Raw genomic sequence first — 22,082 nt, forward strand, 5'->3', positions numbered from 1 at the left:
TTTCATGTACATATTACTTAACACCATATATATTAAAAAAAATGTTATTTACAAATAATTTACATGATTTTTTCATTGAAATGTTCCACACTTCTGAGTCCTTGCAGAATTGAAATAAATCTGATTTACTTTTGTAAGGGCACTTTTTGGGCGGACGTTATACTGGCGTTCGACAGTCGCTTTCAGTCCAAAATGGCGGAAGCATAACTCTGTTGCTGGGCGCTGATGTTGACATGGAACGAACAATTGACTTTCATTCCTTTGCAATATACGTTCTTTGTCCTGACCCCTACCACTGGTTGAATGTCATCAATGTTATCAATAGCACCTTTAAATCTCAGCTTTTACACCAACATGGACGAGATGATAAAATCTTAATCTACTAAAAAAAACACTTGCACACTAATTGCACACCAGTCTGAGCCTCAGCACTACAAATAGACCCCAGGTATATACTGTAGTGGAACGATCGTCATGTGTTGTTGATGCTTTGAAAGAGTAATTCAAATGGTGCATGTGTTATCATTTTGTTGCAAAAATGCCATTTTGAAAAAGGATTGAGAAGTAGAGAGACACAGAGAAGGTAGAGAAGAGTGATGTTTATCTCCAAGTGTCGTATTTGGGTTGTGTGTAGAGTTATGCCACGATTTTGCAACAAATGTGTAAGCAACAAACTGACACCCACCTGACATTCAGAGTGGAAAACAGAAAACAGAAAACAGGTACCAAATGATAAAATCAGTCATACACATTCATTCACCTGTCTTAACAGTGGGGTTTTTCCTGCCTGTAGTTTGCTGACCTGCCAATCACTTAAAGGAAAAACAGAATCCACAGAGTACAGCCACAAAAAATAACTTTAATGCAATAGTGATTTAAATGCCAGTAGCCATGAGGCTGTCTGAATGAACAGACGGTGAGAGTATATTGCATAGGTTGTTAATCGGGGACAGTCCTGCATGAAAGCAGAGTGAAAACAAAAACCTGCGACTCCGACGATCCTTCAGTGTCCCTATAGCAATAAAGTTCATTTTGTTCTTTTCTGTTCCTGTTGACCGTTTTGAAAGATGTCTGCGTTTCCCTGTGGACATACAAGCTCCCGGTGTTTGCTTCAAGATATTACGGGAGAGTTTGGTATGCATACTAATGCCAAGCATGGAGGTGGTGAGACAGCTGGTCAGTGTGGCTATGATGATGATGATGAAGGTCCACTGCAGTGCAGGAAGTGTGTGTGTGTAGAAATCCTTCGTCATTCAAACACTACTTTAAAATCACGCCTACCAGTCCGTAAGCACATTTTACAATGGTTTGTAAAAACAACATTTGAATCGTTTAATTTTTTTTTCTTCACATTTGTAGATTAGCTTCGAGGTTTGCTAAAAATTTTATAAATAAGAACGAGTTACTAGTTTGGCTTCGATATAAATAATGTAATAATACATAGTTCAAACAGACACTTCTCTCTAAAAACATTTAAATATTTTTCAAATATTGCATTTACGAAACCATGTCTTGTAGTGCTCTTATTCATAAAGTTCTAGACAGATTAGTTAAAGCCATTTTCAAATGCCAAACTAGAATGGGGGGGTGAGCAAAGGTTTGCCATTAACGACAGGTTTAGAAAAACAATCTCAGCCTCCCTGAGCAAGAAGTCACATCAATACCACATTTTAAATATTGAATAAAAACACTCAAAAGCTTGGCAAAACACACCACCCTCCATATTGTTTTTAGCTCTCGGTACAACCAGGAGAGGCCAACCTCGCCTTCTTGTAGCTGGAGATTTTAAGTACTCAATGTAAAGGCTAATATCGTAGAACACACTACCCATTGCAGTTCACACATCTCTAACACTCAAATCAAATATATTTCTTTACAGGTCAACAGAAGTCCTTTGCTATTGCACAGAAATACAGGGTATTTTTAAATGGGTACAACAAATGACAAGGCAGGTTATATAATGTCATTTTGGTTTGGTTTGACAGCATAAATGTTCACTGCTCTCAAAAGAAAAGAAAAAAAAGGTAAACCCAACACTGGTTGTGTCTCAAATTCGATTATTTCTTTGTGTGCGTGTGTTTGTGTGAAGATGCTTGCACCTTCGCAGCAAGAAGCGAGCATCTTCATCATTCAAATTAAAGGTTTAAAAAGGCAAACCCCTTTTTGATTAGGCTCAGCTTCATTTAACATCCCACTACAGCCTGCTGAGACAAAACCCTTCTTTTAACTCCCTCAGTGCTGCAGTGAGTGATATTCATAGAGGTGAACAAGTGCTAAATGAGCGCAACATGATAATATGACATTCAAGAGCACATCGACAATAAACACACAGGCCTAATATATAATTTTCTTGTAAAAACAGGACTAAGACACAAACAGTTTAGTGTACAGCTTTCGTCTAAAAAAAGGCAAGAAAGTCAAATAAATATTCTCGAAGAAGCTCAAGGACAAATGCTTTAAACTGAGAGGCGGTCGACGCGTGGCGACCTCGCGGGCGTGAACGGAGAGAGGTAGTGCGTCCGAGAGCCCGTTCTGAACGAGCTCAACAAACACTCAACTTTGACCGCCGGCCTCTCAGTTACAAGCAGTTACTTTGATAAAAACAGGACAAAAGGAGGAAGAAAAAACAAAACATGACACTGACAGAAGTTTTCCACACATTCACCACAGATGAAATATAACAATTTAAAAGAGACAGATGAAACTGTAATTGATATTTAAATATTGCAAAACATACAAAAACAGTTTTCTTTGAAGTGTAAACATTAAATGTCTGATGTCATTTCTGCACATGGAGAAATTATATAAAATAAATCAAGTCTGTCATGACTATAAATTGTTCTCGTTAAAATGTAAAAACAACATACTAAATCTCTCTTTTTTTATTATTATTATTATTACTGTAATAATGTTTATGTTAACATTTGTTTTGTATAAGTGTTTTTACTGTACTGTTATAAATAGTTATATGTGTAATATCTTAATTCATACTTTGACTCCTCCAGCTTTGTCTTTACAAGGCAAAAACAATACTTGTGTCTCTGCCAGCCTCACTTACTCACTCACACACACACACACACACACACACCCCAATATGGTCGAACACACACACTCACAAGCTGCCACAGTCAAACAGGGGGTCACCAGGAGGCTCTATGTGCGATTGAGGGTCTGGAAGATTCTGGATATTTGGAGCATGACGGGGCCGGTCTCGGGGTCGTTCATCCACTGGGTGCTGTTCAGAGGATTCTCCAGCATGTCTTCAAACGCTGCGTACAAACACAAGGCACACTGATAAGAAATAGACTAAACAAAACCAGCAGCCTTTAAAAAGTCTTCAGAATTAAATGCACAAGCATAGTCTCTCCTATTCTGCCAAGATACTTTCATTTTGTTTGGGTAGTATATCTGCAGAACAATTCTCAGGCTACATTCACAATCGATCTTTCTAAGGAGCAGTTCTAAAGCTAGAGTGAAGATACTGGCGTCATATGAAACTACAAAACCTAACGCATCCATTGGTAACAACCATATCATACTAGGTTGTCGAGAAGGAGGCTAAATAACGCTCCAAACTTGCGCTAAATCTTGGTGAGGAAACACTGTGATTTCCAGATTCTTTTGTCACCTACTATCCTGGATTGTCCACTAAAATGTGATTAGACTCTACCTAGCAGGGTCTTGGGATTGGTTAGACCCAACTGGACCACTGGATTCTCCAGAATGGCTTGGAACAGCGGGCTGTTGGTGTCGATGCCTTTGTCCAGATCTTCTGGAGAAGGTTTCCTGTCTCCCAGCAGCCACTCACACTGCAGGACAGAAAAAAAAACACACACTGTGAAGAACCAAGATTCCCAACTGTCACATTAATATCTTTATGAAGGTCAGAGTGCAGGATCAGTGTTCATAACATGGCACATTTTGATTTTTTTTTCTTAAATAAACTCATGAATATTCCTTGAAATCGATATTTTAAGTCCAGCATTGTTGAGTTTTGAATTGTTTTAGTGTCAATGGACGACCGTTCATATTTTTTACGAAACAAGGTTTCATGGTGGTCCACCGGAAGGGGAGGGACTTCGCCTCTCTCTACAACTTGCCATCAAAACAAAGAAAAGTGAAATCATGAAGTCAGTTGGCCAAAATAAAGAGCTATTTCTCAAATCTGGTACTGCCGTATTTTTTTCCAGGACTAGCTCTGCTTGCAAACACTACTGTCGAAGATGTGTAAACCTACCGCAGCATCCTGTTGGTTGTTATTCACCCTCAGAGCATCGACCACCTCCTTCTCATCGAACCCCATCTCCATCAATGCAATGACAGCCTGCAGAAATAAAAAAGAAAAAGACTCTGTGTTTAGTTGAAGAACATACACAGTCACAGTCCTATGGAGCCTGGCAGGTGTCTTGGGGAAACACACAATTTGTGTGCAGTGAAAGAAGAAGCTGGGAATAAGTGTTGCAACCACCAGTTTTGTTGGAAGATGGCATTTTGATCACTTTCCTATTTTTGGAGCTACTGGGGAGCAGTGTTCCTTCCAGAGGTACATTAAGCTCTACAATTAGGGAAATTAGAACAACGTGATATGAAAACCCCATGACTAAACCCACTAACACTTTCCATCCATGAGAGCACATTTCAATAATCTCTGTATCTAAAGCTGGAACTAAAACTAAAGGTTCCTTCAGCCCACTGTTGTCTGCATTTCAACCGCAGTGCAAAGACCTGCGAAGATTCAGCAAATTAGTCCACTGACGTATGAAAAAGCAACATGACATGGGACGAGGGCTGCTGGTGGGCGCAGGGATAAACACACTCAGCAGCCTGGAGTTCAGTGTGCTCGCCTGTTTCATCTAAAATAACATGATGGAGAAAAAAAAGTTAGGTTTTGTCTCACTGCGACGATATTTACTGATGCACCGTGGATGTAATAAATGAAATGCAGCGGAGGAAAATGAAAATAAGAGCATCTGTCTCCACAATTCCAGTCCTAAGTACCGTATGCTAGACTGTGCAGTTGCAGAAAGCAAGTCATTTCACAGTTATCACAGCTGCATCTGGTAAAAATTAATTCAAGATCTTGGAGCTGTCTTGCATCTGCTCTGTCTGTAGAATTTGATAAATAGCATCTTCCTACAAAATACAGAGTAATGGAAAGCTCCAAGCTGAGTTATATACAAGGAAGTACTAGTCAAAGCTCCGACAGGATAAAGCCACCCACTCTAGAGTCCGGTCTGAACTCCCGTTTCCTGCGGATCCTCTTGAAGATCTCTGTGAGCTCGTCCTGCCTGCTGCTCTCTTCTGTGCTCGACTGGCTGGAGAGGCTGCGGAGGAGGTTGGGACCGGAGGCTGACGCTGAGGCTGACGCTGAGGCTGAGGCTGAGGCTGAGGCTGTGGCTGAAGCTGAGGCTGAGGCTGAGGCTGAAGCTGAGGCTGAGGCTGAGGCTGAAGCTGAGGCTGAGGCTGAGGGGCCTGGTGTGGCGGCAGCTGTGGCGGCAGCCGTGGCTCCTGCTGCCCCAGAGGAGTCATTGCCAGGTATGGGCGCGTCTACGGTGGGGTCATCCACATGCTCGATAAGCCACTCCATCGCCTGGGTGACTGACATGCTGCAGAAAGAAAGGATGAGATGTGAAAAAAAGGGTCTCTTTTCAAGATAAATGCTGTAGACATAATCCAAATAGTTTGTCTCATCATCAGTTGTGAGTGATTTAACCGACTCCGACTTACTGGTTCAATCTCAGAGCTTTGATGGCTCTGCTCTCAGGGAAACCCATCTCAGTGAGCTGCTGAAGGGCTGTTTCATCCACTCGGTCCTCTTCATCTTCATCCAACATCGCTACAAGACACAGAAACACAAAGAGATCAGAGAACTGAAATGAAGGGTTGGGCAATATGTGTGAAATGTCTACAACAATAAACACCCAGATCTATTTTCCCAGCAACAACACATATCAAAATATGGCTCAGATATGTAAAGGAAATAATCTAAATGAGGTTCACTGCATTGAGCTCAATGGCAAAAATTAAAACAGTACATAAAGACAGAAAATATATCTCACTACCTCATTTTGTCAGAGAATAGAATATATATTTTTTCAATTTAGAGAAGAGGCTGAGTGATTCGCACTGTTGCTTCACAGCAGCCAGCTGTGGCCTTTCTGAATGGAGTTTGCATGTTATTCCAAACTCTGTCGGTAAACTTTGGGTGCTCAGGTTTCTGCTCACATGCCAACTAGAAACCCTGTGCTGCCCTTAGACGTCAATGTGTTTGTGTTGTAATACACAGCCGACTTGTCCAGGGTGTGCTGAGGTTAGCTACAGACCCCACAATCCTTTATAGGCATATCATAGAGCGTTAAAGGGGCAGTGTGTAGGTTTTGGTTGCATCTAGAACTGAGTACCCCTCCGCTCACTCCTCCCTTTCCAAGACTGCGGTAACGTGAGCCGCCGAGGTCAAAACCGTGGTAACGCCGTTCACCTCACTCAGAGGTCATCCTCACCATAATAACACTACTTTAGGAGCAACGTGTTGGATAGGGCTGACCCAAATGCTTCAAAGCTTCGACTGTGGCCATGGTATTCGACCTCCAAATAACTATTCGAATGCTTAGTTTTTTAAATCTTTTTATATTTTATATATAAGTATGTAATAATAATGTATAAATCCCCAAATGCTCATGAAATAAGGAATAATCCCACAACATTATTCATATTTAACATACATTATTATTAGTTATTTTCAGACAGATATCCCTCTTTGTTGTGTGTAGAGGTGCGTGTAGGTGTAGTAGTGCAGCAGCAGCACTGAAACGGGGGAGATGAAGACAGACAGACCGTAGAACATGTCAGCGTGCTGCACCGTGTTAATCCTCAAAGCTTCGAGTATCTTCAAATATTTCTCACTGCCCTGTCAGAGAACTACTACTACTGGCCTTCAGGTAATGTTAATATGTGGAAGGCTCTCTCTAGAGCCAGTGTTTGGTTTGTCTGTTCTGGGCTACAATAGAAACATGGCGGAGCAACATGGCGGACTTCATGATGAGGACCCGCTCCCTATGTAGATATAAACACTAAGGTAACGAAAACACACTGATTCATAGTTTCAGGTTATTATACACTAAAGAAAATATACCTATTAATAGTATTTTACATTTCTGTAGATCAACAATAGATCCCCCGAAATGGTACACACTGGCCCTTTAATAAATGGATATATTAATACATTTTTGCCCTGTTTTAACAAACAATGTCTTCTCCCGATCCTAACTTTCCTGACTTTGAAACAGTTTAGAGGGATTGTAAGCTTTACCATTGGCCTTTTTGAAAAGTTCAACAGCATCCGGGTTCAAGGCAAGAAGCTTCTGGGCAACTTCAATGAGAGAAACCAGGATTTTTCTTAGCTCCGTCTGAAACTGGAACAACACAAACACACAAAACGTAACATAAATCAATAACATCTTTACCACACTGCCAAATTTGTAATGGTATGAAAATTCAGCTGAATCCATTCCACCAAAAGCCTTACATCTCTGATGTTATGCTGGGTAACAGTGCGGTCAGTGTGGCGGGTGGACAGGTTGCCGGTGGCTTTCAGAATTGCATCTTTGTCTGGAGCCTTGTTATCTTGTTTCTTCTGTGACAAAAAGGCGACAAAGGGAGACGATTAAAAGCAGGCAAAATAAAGACACCACATTTGGCGCAGAATTTAAAAATATTGATAAAGAAATGCTTTCAGTTCAGTTTTAAGGAAATCATAAGTTGATTACCTTTTCATCTGTACTAACTTCTGCCATCTTGGGAGGCGTTGGTGGCGGTCTTTTCTTTATGAGCAGCAAAACCTCTACAACAGATATGAAACATGGTCAGACCGTGGAAAACAGTGTAGGGTTGTTGTCGGAATCCCCAAACTTGTCAAATAGGGTGTTACGTACCTTTATCTTTGAGATTTTCATCAGCGACAGTTTTAGTGTCTGTGAGGACTCTCTCTGTAGCAGCATGTATGAGTTTATGGTGGGTAAGTGTTTTGGGGTCTTCTAGACTTCCGTGCACATACTGTAAACCAAGAACAATGTAAAAGCATCTCAGAAATAAAAAGCAAACAATTTCAATTAATCATAAAGTCTAGAAAATGGTAAAAAAAAAAAAACATCTTCAAATTGTGTTTTTAGTTGTTTGACAAACAGGGCAAAACCTGAAAGTATAAATATCAGGGCTGTCGGAGTTAACACGATAATAACACGTTAACGTGTTCGCTTTAACGCCACCTGCAATTTTTAGATTGTAGTTGGCTCAGTTTTAAAGCTAGAAAGAAGATGCTGGTATCATATGAAACTAGAAAACCTATGGAATCCATTGGTACCATGTCATACTAGCTTGGCGCAAAAGAGGCTAAATAACGCTCCAAACTTACACTAAATTTTGAAGAAGAAAAACTGGTATGGCCATTTTCAAAAAGGTCCCCTGACCTCTGACCTCAAGATATGTGAATGAAAATGGGTTCTATGGGTACCCACAAGTCTCAGCTTTACAGACATGCCCACTTTATGATAATCACATCCAGTTTTGGGACAAGTCATAGTCAAGTCAGCACACTGACACACTGACAGCTGTAGCTGCCTGTTGGGCTTGAGTTCGCCGTGTTATACTTTTAGCATATTTTCTATGCTAAATGCAGTACCTGAGAGGGTTTCTGGACAATATTTGTCAAAGTTTTTCTGTTGTTAATTGATTTCCAATAATAAATATATACATACATTTGCACAAAGCAAGCATATTTGCCCACTCCCATGTTGATAAGAGTATTAAATACTTCTCATCTCATCATATCATTGTAAATTAAAAATCCATTGGTCAGACAAAAACAAAACATTTGAAAACCTAACCTGGGACTCCAGTGACAAGTAGTTTTATGTTTTATAGAGTAAACTATTACTTTAAAAGGCACTTAATCAACTAGTTGATTCAGCACTAAAAGGTAGATGGAATAAAATAGTTAAGAAAAGCCTGTAACATGATAATAAACTTCATCATGATGTCTGTGCCCATGTGTGTGATGTTACACAACATTGTGTCATTGAATCTGTACATTTCCCCATGTTGTCATGAGAAACAAACATTAGACTATCACTTGAGGTTATGCTATAGGCCATAGAAGGAGAAGTGTAATAATAGACAGTAAAGCAGCATGGCTCTCAGGCTAGCCACTGGGCAAAAGGGGGCAGGTTGTTAGCTGTGCTCTCACTGCAGCCTGAGTGAGCCTGAAACAGAGCTACACTTCTGCACCAAATGTGAGAAATATAAAAACATCAGGGAAATATATTTTTAAAAAAAATGAATTTAAGAACTAAAGGTTTTCTACAGCTCTCAGATGAAGATAAATGATCCGTCCTACTGCTACTAGGAGCTTTGAGCTGGAACAAAGTCTGTCTGTGGAACAAACTGCCTCTCCACATCAGATCTGCTCCCTCTACAGAGTGTTTCAAAGCACAGCTTAAGACCCACCTCTTTTCTTTGGCTTTTGAATGTACTTGAATTGTGATGACTAATTGGCCTTTTATAATGCTCATTATAACAGTCTTTTACTCATGGATTTTAACTTGTTTCTGTCTGTGGATGTGTGAGATTTTGTTGTCTGCTCTGTTGACCTGTTTTTATTCTGCCTATGTCTGTAAAGCACTTTGGTCAGCTCATGTTGTTTTAAATGTGCTATAGAAATAAATTTGACTTGACTTGACTTGCTGCCTGCCATACACTGAGGGACAGGGACATAAATTGAGGGACAGGGACATAAACTGAGGGACATGGACAGCTGTCTGCACCTTGTTGTTGTTTGATTGTTTGTTAATTTGCTTCGTTTCCTGTTGATATCGTTGTTCCAATTGATTGATTGAAAATTATTTTATTTTATTGATGTTAATGAAATGTAACTATTGTACATTTTCATCATTTGAATATGCTTTGGCAATATGTATAATGCCAATAAAGCCATTTGAAAATAGAGATGTGGGGGCAGCCAACCTGCTAAATTATAAATAGCAAGGTCTACCCAGTTACTATAAATACAAAGCCAGTGACACTGACACTGACAGTTTATACACAGAGAGGGGGTATGGTGGACTCACAAACACCCCCCAGGCAGAGGAGTGACAAGACAAGACACAAGACATAAACAACAACCCCCCAAAAACACCTACATGTTTCAAGCACTTCTCCTTCAGTTTCTCCACAGTGGTGTCTTCAGTGACCTCCTCCAGCCACTCAGCGCCGTCCATGGTGCAGATGTGTATTTTCAACACTTTCCCTGCGAATATCTTCTCCTCCTGGACGAACATAGCTGCAGCAATAGAGAGTTAAAGAGTACCAGTCCAGTCCAGTGACGTTAGCTTAGCCTAGCAGCGGTTGCTATGAGAGCTAGCGTGCTAACGTTAGCTCCCAGCTAGCCCCGTCGTTTCGTTCAGTAGATAAATCCGCCGACAACACAGCAACGATTAGCTGAGGGCCATCTTCGTGTTTCTCCGCCAGTTTTCGCTGCGGTGGCAACCCGATTAAAATGTTCAGTGACCACCAAGTTGTTTATTATTCCCAGCGAACACAACAAGCAGCCAAGCCAGCCAGCAAGTACCCTATTTTTACTGTAATGTTTGAACTTTGAACTTCAACGGTGCTCTACGACCCCGGTGCATCATGGGAGTCGTAGTTCTTTTTTGAGTCCAAGGCTATTTCCATGGATAAAAACACACTAATGATAAGACCAATAACAAGTGCAATGTCAGCATCTAAGATATTTCCTTCAGACCTCCAGAGACCCCAGACCTCCAGGGACCTCCAGAGCCCCAGGCCTCCAGGAACCCCAGACCTCCAGGAACCCCAGACCTCCAGGGGCCCCAGATGTACCTGGCTCACTGTGTGTCAACTAGAAATATGATTTTGTCAATGAAATATGTGATTAACGATTTCTCATAATTATACACAATATTTTTTGGACAATGTCTAACCTTATAGATTAAATTGAGCCACATTTTGACTGTTTTGAGTGCTTTCTTTCTTTTAGACTAGTCCACTAGTCTAAGTTTAAACTTCTGTTTAAATGTCAGGGAAAGCATCAATCCAAAACCCAAAGATATTCAGCTAAAATGATTTAAAAGAGAGATGAACAGAAACTCCTCATACCATTCACGTGCATTCCCCCAGACATCTAGGAACCCCAGACCTCCAGGGACCCCAGACCTCCAGGAATATGCACCACTACAGCACAATATCACCTGACACAATAAGGACCATTATCGTTAATCTGACTTTAAAAACACACTAATAATAAGGCTAACAACAAGTGCAATGTCAGCATCTAAAATATTCCCTTAACCTGTGATAAGCAAGGATGGATTACCATTCACCTGCATTTCCCCAGACCTCCAGGAACCCCAGACCCCCAGGGACCCCAGACCTCCAGGAACCCCAGACCTCCAGGTACCCCAGACCTCCAGGGAGGTTTAATAAATTTGTTTTAACGCCAATAATTTCTTTAACACATTAACGCAACTTGTGAAAAACTAATTTTTAAAGCTAGAGTGAAGATACTGGTATCATATGAAACTAAAAACCTAAGGAATCCATTGGTACCTACCGTCATACTAGCTCGTTGCAAAGGAGGTTAAATAACGCTCCAAACTTACGCTAAATGTTGATGAGGAAAAACTGGTATGGCCATTTACAAAGGGATCCCTTGACCTCTGGCTTCAATATATGTGAATGTCCCTTAACCTGTGATAAGCAAGGATGGATTACCATTCACCTGCAGTCCCCAGACCTCCAGGAACCCCAGACCTCCAGGAATACGCACCACTACAGCACAATATCAACTGACACAATAAGGACCATTATCGTTAATCTGACAAGTATTTTCTTAATTAATCTATTAATAAATCGGTCTAAAAGAAATGTCAGAAAATAGTGATAAATGTCCATCACAATTTCCTGAAGTCTGAAATATCTTCAAATGTCTTGTTTTGTTTTTGAGCAACAATCCAAAACCCAAAGATATTCAGCTTAAATGATATAAAAGAGAGATGAACAGAAATTCCTCAGACTTTTTGTCACATTTGCAATAAAAAATAAGAGCTTTATTGTGCCGTAAGATTACCTGATGTTGAGGCCATATGTTGAAAGGGGGACCTGGGTCAAAACAGCTGAGTTTAGTGCTTATATGTTGCATATTTTATGTGTTTAATCAAATTTCTAATTTCCACAAAGCAAATGTGGAGTCAGATAAGTGTTCTAGCCTAGAAAAGCTGTACACCAAGCACAGAAACAGTTATGAACTGGGGATTACTTTGGATCCAGTAAATCTTTTTCTTACCCTGGTAGGTTAATCTGGCCATGGCAATAAGTCATTGCAAAGATCGCTCTATTTAGTTTTGGCTTTTACCCGTTTCCACAATATACACAAGCTGCAGAAACGGTGCTGGTGGACCTTTCATTTAGGTGAGTTAATTTAGATTTTTAAAGCTAATAATTACCCCCACTAGAGGGAGACACACTAAGTGAAATATTTGGCTGCTTCAGCAAATGTAAAAAAATGAGATGTGTATGAAGTGTATGAAGAGAAAGGTCACTTTAATTTTTAATAATAATAAATAAAAAAAACACTATCAATTGCAGCCAGGAAATATCAAAGGCCCCTGTTTATATACTGTGGTTATTGAACTAGATGTATACTTATTCAGCTTGTTTCACACAGTGTGTATAGAAGAAATTGAGATCTTCTACAGTAATTTAAAGAAAACAAAAGACAGTTCTCATAAGTTTAAGACACACAAGTGCCCTTTATTATAACAAGAAACATTTTTACAGATTGAAAATGAAAAGGGGAAATACATTTCTTGCAAATTATAACTGTATAAGAGGAAAGAAACATATTGCAGATATTATAATTTCACTACAACCTAATGTTTTTAAAAACAAATTATAACATTTTGCAAACTATACCAGGGAGCGTCTCAAAACGTCGACAACTTAGCCAACAGTTTTTCCGTTTAACCGAAGTGTAACAAAAACATTTAATAATAATATGCACAAATGGTTGCCTCAGTGGATTTTTATGTGTTACAGAACAGTAAATAAATATGAATTTATAAAACCTCAATATTTATGTTTTTCCTTTTTTTATGAGAAAAATGTCTCCTAACAATATATCGTATCTATTTGTATATAGTTCAAATTTATTTATGCATAAGGGACAGTTAAAATACAAAATATATATTCTGTTCTGTTTGACATTTTAGAGGCTGTTGACTGGCAGCGAGACCTATCAAAATTGCATGCTTAAGACATCAGATTTCTTAAACAAAATCTTGCTTACGAGGGAAATGCATAACATATTTACAAAAGGAGGAACACAGCCATAGGCTCAAACTAATAGGAGGGAGAGGGGACATGAAGTTTCCTTTTCCCTCTGGACAACAACATACACTTGTCTGTGACCGACGGGCCAGTTCTCAAACACCAACAGATACTCGAGCCAATCTCCAAGACGGCCGTATACTGTACAACATATCACATCTCCACCACATCTCTACGTATGAACGCAGTCAAATCTAGAGGCGCAACATAACGTCGTTCCATTGATTCAAGAAATGTACACAACTGTAGAGAGCGTAACTAAGCATCACATGATATTTAAAAAAAAAAGGGGGAAATTGTGAAAACATACAGGACATGTGTTCTGTTAACATTCACAACTTGTTTATCATCGACTGACTGACTAGAATATTTCCACAACAAATTGAAATAACACTGAAACTTAAAAATGTGCTATATAAAATGCCCCATAATCACAAGTTTATTTATAAACAAGATTATACAAAAAAAACAAAAATATAAACAAAGATTGAGAAATCATATGAAAAAACAAAAAGGCAAAGACTAAAAGTCCTTAAGGAAATAAATACCCAGTGTGTATGCTGCGGCTTCACTGCAGAAAAGAAATGCTAAAAGAAAAGAGGACTTTCTCCGACCCAGCACCATTGGATCCCCGAAATTTCTGTAAGCAGGCAATGCGTATAAATAAGGCATTAATAAATAAAAAGAATGGATGAAACGCAGGTGTTGCTGTTAGTATAAAAGCATATAAAAAATGTCCTATTAAATCGTGTTTACAGCTTTGCCCTTTTTCTTTTTTTTTTTTTCCCACAAAGAGTGCCTTTTTTATAAAAAAATATACAGCAGCTCGTCTGGGCGTAAAGATACAAGCGTTTTATTTAAACTGTTCCGGTATATGTCCGATCTGAGACTGCATGCTCGTCGGTGGACTTGAAATGCCCTCTGACCAGTCGGACATGTTGGAATGAGGAGATGAGCTCGACCACTGGTCGGGGGAGCCGGGGGAGGGGGTCAGAAAGGGGTGGTCGGGCACCTGGACCTGATGGTTTGGGGTGTTGTCCATGGGGCCTGAATAGCTGTGCTGGGAGGGTGGGGTGAGGAACTGGGTGCTGGGCATTGACTGGCTGATGGAGGAGGGCATGATCTGGGTCTCCTGCGGCAGGATGGTGTGGATGGGCATGCTGGAGTTGCCGGTGCCCTGCTGGAGCTCCGGGGAACTGAGCTCCGCGCTGATGAAGTTCTGGCTGTTGGTCGTGTTTGAGTTCTGGTGCTGCAGCTGGATGCTCTGTTGCTGCTGCTGCTGCTGCTGCTGCTGGAGCTGCTGCAGGTTCTGCATCTGCTGCATCTGCTGCTGCTGCATGATGTGCGGCTGTGGACCCAGTCTGGCATTCTGGATCCCCTGGTAGGCGATCAACTGAGACAGGCTGGTGGCTGGGTGGCCGTTGTGGAGGGAGGTCATCATGCCGTGCTGCAGACCTCCCTGACCGCCAGGCGCTCCTCTCATGGGGTTGAACTGGCCCGGCTGGCCCATGCTGCCGTGCATCCTGGACAGCCAATCGCACTGGCCGTTCATGGCGCCCGGGCCGCCGGAGCCAGACACGGGCAGATGGGTGAGACGGGGAGGCAGCGGGTCGAACTGCATCCGAGCCAGCTCCTGTTTGTTTGGCATCACCATGTGGCTCACAGACAGGTGTGGATCAGACATACCCTGCAGGTGGTTCAGGGACACAGACGGCGACTGCTGGAAAGGTGAGGTCATCATGGGCGGCGAGGCCACATCAGAGACGTAGCCGTGTGGAGACTCCAACGAGTCGACTGGTGACAGCACACCTGAGCTGTCCAGGAGGTTCCCGGACTTCCCGTCCTGCGAGTTTTTCTTCTTCACCTTCATGTCTTTGCCGTCCTTGCAGCCGATGCCCTTGGCGCTGGGCTTGCGTGCCTTCTTGCCCTGGCCTTGAGGCTGGGGCTGCTTCATGCCCAGGTAGCCGTTGGGCGAGCAGAGAGGCGGCGACAACGTGGTGCCGAGTGACCCTCCGTGCATGTGAGGACTCCGTACCAGGTTGTAATCGTCCATCAGCCGCACGATGTCGTGATGCATCCTCTCCTGTGCAATGTCTCTGGGCAGCCGGTCCATGTGGTCGGTTATTTCTCTGTTGGCGTAGTTGTCCAGTAAGACCTTGGCGGTCTCGTAGCTTCCTTCCCTGGCAGCCAAGAATAGAGGGGTTTCCTCCTGAGGCAGACAGAAAGGAGACGACACGGTTAAAGACATTCACAGGAATGTTGTTCTAGAAAGATGCTTCACTATTGTTCTACAGAACTAAGAGCAGGAAGAGACGGCTTGCTTTTTTTACCTTGTTGTTTTGCATGTCCTTGTTGGCGCTGTTCTTCAGGAGCACAATTACAGCCTCCACATTATTTACTGCTGCGGCCCAATGTAGGGCTGATTTACCTGAAGAGACAAAAACAGTGTTATTAGTTATGAAGTGTTCTTTTGATGCATTCAAGGCTCTTTGCATCCAACACTAAATTGCATTTATTTGTTAGGCTCATTAAAGGTCCCATATTATGCCTATTTTCAGGTTCATACTTGTTATTTATGTTTCTACTAGAACATGTTTACATGCTGTAATGTTAAAAAAAAACTTTATTTTCATCATACTGTCTGCCTGAATATGCCTTTATTTACCCTCTGTCTGACACGCTTATCAACGGAATTGCAACAGAATTGCGTTGCTAGGCAACATACATTGGGTCCATGTTTACGTCCTGTCAGCTGATGTCATTGGCTTCGTCCGAAATCCCATACTATGCACAACATACTTATGTGTGAATAAACAGCAGTATGTCTCTTTCTGGGCACACTGAGCAGTAATTTACGTTGTCACTTCCTGAGAGCCTCCTTGCTACAGTTTGAGAGAATCAGGTTATGGAAGTTCATTTTTCGGCACATAATAAGTTAATATATTGCCAATATAACGCCAAGCATATCATGTACACGACTTCCCATGTCGTAAACATGAGCTCATGAGTTTCATTTGAAGGCACCAATACACTGCAACTGGAAAAAAAACTGTGACACAATCATAATGTTTACATTCAAAACTGTGAAATGGTCTATATATTGTATATTTGTGACATCACAAAATTACAGAAATCCTGACGGCTTGTTTCAAAGGCTCACTTTCTCAATACGGGCTGTGTTTTACTCCATGGATTGAGTGTTTTGATACTTTAACAGTATTTATATAGCACTTAAACCTGCTTTATAATAAAAAAAAGACATGAAAATCTCACTTTTTACAATATGGGACCTTTAAAGTGGCATAAAAGAGAGAAACGTTACCGAAATCATCGATTGCGTTGACGTCAGCGTGGCAGTTTATGAGCTCCTCCACCATGCCCTCCACAGCCAGCCTGGCAGCCAAGATCAGGGGTGTAGTGCCGTCATGCATGCGGGCATCCAAGTCTGTGGCGCGGTTCCTTATCAGAATCTACAGAGACATACAATAAACGTGAATCCATTGGCATAATCAAAATGTCATACTTCAGAGGTTGACTCAAATTAAAACCTCTGGTAATTCTGATCTACAATAGCAAGCATCTTATTTGACAGCTATCATTTCAGGGCTGCTACTATTGACTGCGAACTGACTCATTTATCATTTTTCGAATCAGAAAATAGTAAAATGACTGAATGTTTTAGAAAATATCGACACACTTGAGTATCGCGATATTACAAAAGGTAGTGCTATGATGTTGGATGTCCCTTAAAGGGACTGTGATGAATGCAAATGCAGATTCCGCTCTTCTGATTGCATAAAAAGTAAAGATTTTATGATATGGCGCTGTGTTCTTTATACTATGACAGTTTTCCTAAAATTAGATTTAAAAAAAATCTAAATGTATCGCAATATGTTGAATGGTAACCCCTGTATCATGATACGTGTTGTGTTGCCAGATTCTTGCCAATACAGAGCCCTAGATCTTAAACCCAAAGTTATTCAATTAACAGAAATATAAAACAAAGAAAAGCAGCAAATCCTCACATTGAAGAAGTTGGAAATGTTTGATGAATTGTGATTGACTGATAAATCGACTCATCCTTTTTTAATTTTAGTATTAATACTTTAACTATTCCACTTAGGAAATCAATGTGTCATATGAGGACCCACCTGGAACACCCCCTGGGCGTCAGCTGCCACCGCAGCGTGCAGCGGCGTCCTGCCCATGTTGTCCTGGACGTTGGCGTCGGCGCTGGCCTCCAGCAGGCGTTTGGCGGCGTCAGAGCGAGCGTAGCGGGCGGCCAGGTGAAGAGCGGTTTCACCTGTGCGGTCGGTCTGGTTGTGAAGGTTGGCGCCCTGGTAGATGAAGTCGTTGATCACGTTGGCGGAGGCGTCCTCCTCTTCCTCGCTGTTGCCTGTTTCTAAACCTCCACCGCTGCAGGATGCGATCATCAGCGGCGTGAATCCATCTGGACGGAGGAGGGAGAAGGAGAGGGTATATGAAAGAAGGTAACAGACTGCATAGTCAGCACAGCACAGGCCCAGGAACTGCTGCAGCACTTCAAAGCAGCAGGCGGATCAAAACAAAGCAACAAACAAATCGAATGTGGATTTGACACTTTTGGCTGAGTTGAATCATCGCAGCGCTCCGCTTTCGATAACGGATTCTGATCAAGGCCTCGGAACCGGAGAAGCTTCAGAAGGAGAGCGAAGCTAGGGGGATAGAGGCCGGGGCTCGCTAAAGCTCGGCTGCTGCTGCAAAAAAAACCAAGCATTAATATCTAGCTGTGAGAGGCAGCTCAGTCAGTCGACTTGAAGAGGTTTTCTCCTCTTCAAAAGGATAGCAAGCCCCAGATCTCACAGATTTTAGTCGATTCAAGCGCATCGATCCACAACGGGGGAAAAAGTGTGCTCTCAAGTTGTTAACCCTGGTACTTTGATTTTTCATAGCTTTCCTTCAGGGAATTTGGCACTTACTACAAAATTGGGTTTTTGCATTTGATGCCTTCATTGGTTTTTGTAATGTGGAATAGAAAAAGGCCCATTACTGGTCAAATGATTAATCTGATCAGGAATCAGTGTTTTCCCCGAGGCGCCTGGCTTCGTCGGCTGCTTTGAAGAAGATCCTTTACCCTGTGGACACGGGGCTTTAGCTACTCCTACATGCCCGATTACACACACACACACACACACACACACACACACACACACACACACACACACACACACACACACACACACACTAGAAATGTGAAACGTTCGCTCAGAAAAGGCATGAATCAATCCAGACACACACACACACACGCATGCATTCATGCACATACTAGAAAGCTGAAATGTTTGCTCAGAAAATGTGTGAATCAAGTCACACAAACACAAACACACTACTAGAAATGCTCGTGCTATAAAAAAATAAGCTTGTTGTGACCCCTTAAAACAAAGCAAACTAACCCGTCTAACAACTTATGACCTTTTGTGCACATAAGTTGGTAAGGAGTCAACTTAATTATTTGAATTATTGAAGGGATCCTATTCATTTTCTAGTCTCTTCTTATTTATTTATTTATTTATTTTGTCTAAGTGTTTTCTTCATTTTTTGTGAGGTTATATTGTCATCTCATCATGTTTCTTATGTGTATTTTTCCTGTATAAAATAAATAAAAAATATATATATAAATATATTTTTTAAAAGTTGTGAGCAGTTCTACCAAAATGTTTTTTTTCTTTTTCAAATTGTTTCATTTGAAGCATTTTTAGAGGTCTGAAGAGAGGAAACTATCCAGTACTTCACAAGAAAAAAACAACAATAAGTCAAAAATAATATAATAGAGCTAATTTTGTGTAACAGAAATCAATTTAGTTTCTTTCTTAAACCTTTAATTGTCATGAATAGGACCCAATTTCTTCTAAAAAGTGATTCCATACATATGTTCCCACACAATTAAAGCTAGGCTGACATATTAAACCATGACATTTTATCTTTAATAAGATCTTGGAATATGTTTTGTCCTTTATAAAGACAGCCGAGTCATCCAGAATGAAAATGAACCAAAACAGGGCTGCAACTAATCGATTAGTTGTTTGGTCTATAAAATGTCAGAAAATGGTGCCCAAGATGACGTCCTCAAATGTCTCGTTTTGTCCACAACTCAAATATTAAAAAAAATTACTCAAACCGATTAATCGATTATCAAAATAGTTGGCGATTAATTTAATAGTTTACAACTAATAAATTAACAAAATGAGTTCCACATCCACTGATTCAGTCTTCATGCGTTGGAACAGAGCTCCCTCCAATTGTCTTATTAGTAAGTGTTCAGTCACCCACCTGGTCCCCGGACGTTGACATCCATGCAGTCGTTCTCAATCTCGCCCTGAGGGGGTGTGGGAGCGATGGAGGGGATGCGCAGGTCAGCGGCGTCCAGGTGCTGCTGCGTCCACTGGCGGTGGTCCGTCTGGTCGTCCACCTCCAGTATAGCCTGCTCGTCAAACTGCTAAAACGGGGACAGCAAGAGGTTAGGCAACTGAAACTGAGCATGAGGGTTTAAATCACATCACAATATAACAACTTAATTTTAACACAGATGACAAAATTACTCTAAAACTGTCTTCAGAAAATGTTTAAATGCACAATAAAGTCACTTTCCAATCCCACATATGGAATTTTAAAATTCAAGTTTTTGTAAGAAATTGTTGCTCTAGTTGAATAAAAAAAAAAAATCCAAAATCCTCCGTTGGTGTGTAATATTTCCGTTTCCTTACCCTGAAGCGTTTTGCATCCGAAGGCTCGTCTTCTCCCCATTCACTCTGGGGGTCATCCATGAGTGAAATGTCCGAGGTGTTTTTCAGTGGCCTGTGATGAAGCAGAAAACCCAGTTAAAATCCATGTTCTCAGCTGCTTCCATCCCATCTGAGCTTCTCACCATTAATGGTGCAGCAATGCCGAAAAACAAAAGCATTGATTAAATCCACACCCCACCCATCTGCCCCCAACAAGTCAATTAATGCGCACCTAAACCTGCGATATCATTATCATTAATGATCCACGCAAAACCCCCCCTTCCCCAAATTTGACTGATGACCAGTTACACCCATTTTGACCATCAGAACTGGCCCTTCACCTGACCCGCAGAGAAACAGGCACCCGATGACACCGAGTGAATAAACGGAAACTTACTTTAATCCCACGGAATCCTCTCCGACAGGCTCGCGTCTCTTCTTCTTGCTGGTGTCTGTGGTCTTGAAGCCCTCGGGGAGCCAGAGGCGCCCGTGCTCATGGCGCCGCTTTCGGGCAGCCACCATCCCCACTCCGAGGAAGGCCAGCATCCCGATGCCGCCCAGGACCAAGTAGATTGGGTAGAGGTCCTGCGAAGTCTTGCCTTCCACACCGCCTGGCAGGAAAAGGGACGACATGGTCAAGACGGGGCCGGGGCGAACGGAACGTGGACCGACGCAGGATAGACCAGCACACCCAGGATCCGCCTGAGTGTTCTTTGGCTCTTCCTCGCCCCGTTGTTCCCACTCCAGAACGCACCGCAACCGGCAGCGAGTGCCAGAAACTGACTGACGATCCTCACCGTTTGTAAAGCTAGCTTCCACTATCTATTCAGTAATAATCAGAATTGCTAACCGCTTTTCATCAAAAAAGAAAAAAAAGGATGGGGCGTGATAAAAAAAAAAAAAAGAAACACCAGCACCTCCTCTCTCCCTTTTCAACCCAGAGTACCAAGAGACAACTTTACCATTTCTTCTTTAAGAGAAAAAAAGGAGGGGGATTAATGAACTTCAAATTACTGCACGCGCTTTAAGCTGTAAAGACGAAGGATTTATTAGGATTTTCGAGATAACAAAGACTCCCAACTTCTAGCACACTCCCGATCAATTTTTCCCCTTCTCTTTTTTTTTCCACTAACGATTTTGAAATGATAAACTCCCCCAACCTAAACCCTCAGAGATGCATTAAGTCCTGGTATTACATTCAGCGAGGTGAAGGTTGCAGCAGCCCCTCACACTGCGGGATGAAGTGTGTGTGCGTGCATGAGAGAGTGTGTTATCTGTGGACGTATATGTGTACATGTCTGTGAAAGGGAGAGAGACAGACTCGGAGATGTGAGTGTTATATTGTGTGAGTGGTAGGGGTGGGGGGGGGGTGGGGGGGGGGTGGGGGGTGGGGGTGGGGGGGGGGGGGGGGGGGGGGGGGTTGGAGGAGTTGATTTGCAGCAATTAACCGTTTTGGAGCCTGAAGCCAGTGGATTTACACACACAGGGAAGGATTGATTGTTTAGGCCATGAGATTCACAATTGCATTTGTTCGCCGCTGCATAACAAATACACAATCAAAGAGCAGTAGGGTTAGGACCCGATCAGAGGGCGCGGCGGATACTTCCAGTTAGAGTGTGTGTGTGTGGAAGAGCACGTGTCTTATCCACTTGTAACATAATGTGTGGACAGTAGAGGAAGGCCTTAACCCATTAAAACTCTGCTATTCTGTCTTTCGGAGGTTGTAGCAGTCTTCAAGGTATTGGGAATATACTGATATCACATGAAACTAGAAAACCAAAGAATCCATTGGTACCAACTATGTCATACTAGTTTGTCATGAACATCGCTAAATAACACTATGAAGTTATGCTAAATTTTGGTGAGGAAAAAGCAGCCTGGCGAATTTCAAAGGGGTCCCTTGACATCTGACCTCAAGATATG

At 41.8% G+C, this 22,082-nt stretch overlaps 2 protein-coding genes across 3 annotated transcripts in view; both read right to left on the reverse strand.

The window, feature by feature from the left end:
- Positions 1–839: 839 nt before the first annotated feature.
- ubac1 (UBA domain containing 1) lies at positions 840–10,642 on the reverse strand. The gene is made up of 10 exons (XM_074639024.1): positions 10,194–10,642; positions 7,932–8,052; positions 7,767–7,840; positions 7,526–7,633; positions 7,310–7,412; positions 5,728–5,836; positions 5,222–5,606; positions 4,238–4,324; positions 3,671–3,809; positions 840–3,269 (listed from the first exon to the last, which is right to left on the reverse strand). The coding sequence occupies exons 1-10, from the start codon at positions 10,329–10,331 to the stop codon at positions 3,154–3,156; spliced, it is 1,380 nt and encodes a 459-aa protein (XP_074495125.1). The 5' UTR covers positions 10,332–10,642; the 3' UTR covers positions 840–3,153.
- Positions 10,643–12,797: 2,155 nt separating this feature from the next.
- Positions 12,798–22,082, reverse strand: part of notch1b (notch receptor 1b) — a 50,263-nt gene continuing 40,978 nt past the window's right edge. The window contains exons 28-34 of one of the 2 annotated variants that reach the window (XM_074639026.1): positions 20,557–20,770; positions 20,142–20,232; positions 19,708–19,870; positions 17,550–17,848; positions 16,721–16,868; positions 15,729–15,826; positions 12,798–15,607 (exon numbers count right to left, since the gene is read on the reverse strand). In XM_074639026.1, coding sequence (XP_074495127.1) covers positions 14,252–15,607; positions 15,729–15,826; positions 16,721–16,868; positions 17,550–17,848; positions 19,708–19,870; positions 20,142–20,232; positions 20,557–20,770 — 2,369 coding nt within the window. In that variant the 3' untranslated portion in view covers positions 12,798–14,251. Of the gene's footprint in view, positions 15,608–15,728; positions 15,827–16,720; positions 16,869–17,549; positions 17,849–19,707; positions 19,874–20,141; positions 20,233–20,556; positions 20,771–22,082 lie in introns of both variants that reach the window. The other variant, XM_074639025.1, reaches the window with a different exon arrangement.

Source organism: Sebastes fasciatus, chromosome 6 (assembly GCF_043250625.1).
Source record: "Sebastes fasciatus isolate fSebFas1 chromosome 6, fSebFas1.pri, whole genome shotgun sequence".
NCBI lineage: Eukaryota > Metazoa > Chordata > Actinopteri > Perciformes > Sebastidae > Sebastes > Sebastes fasciatus.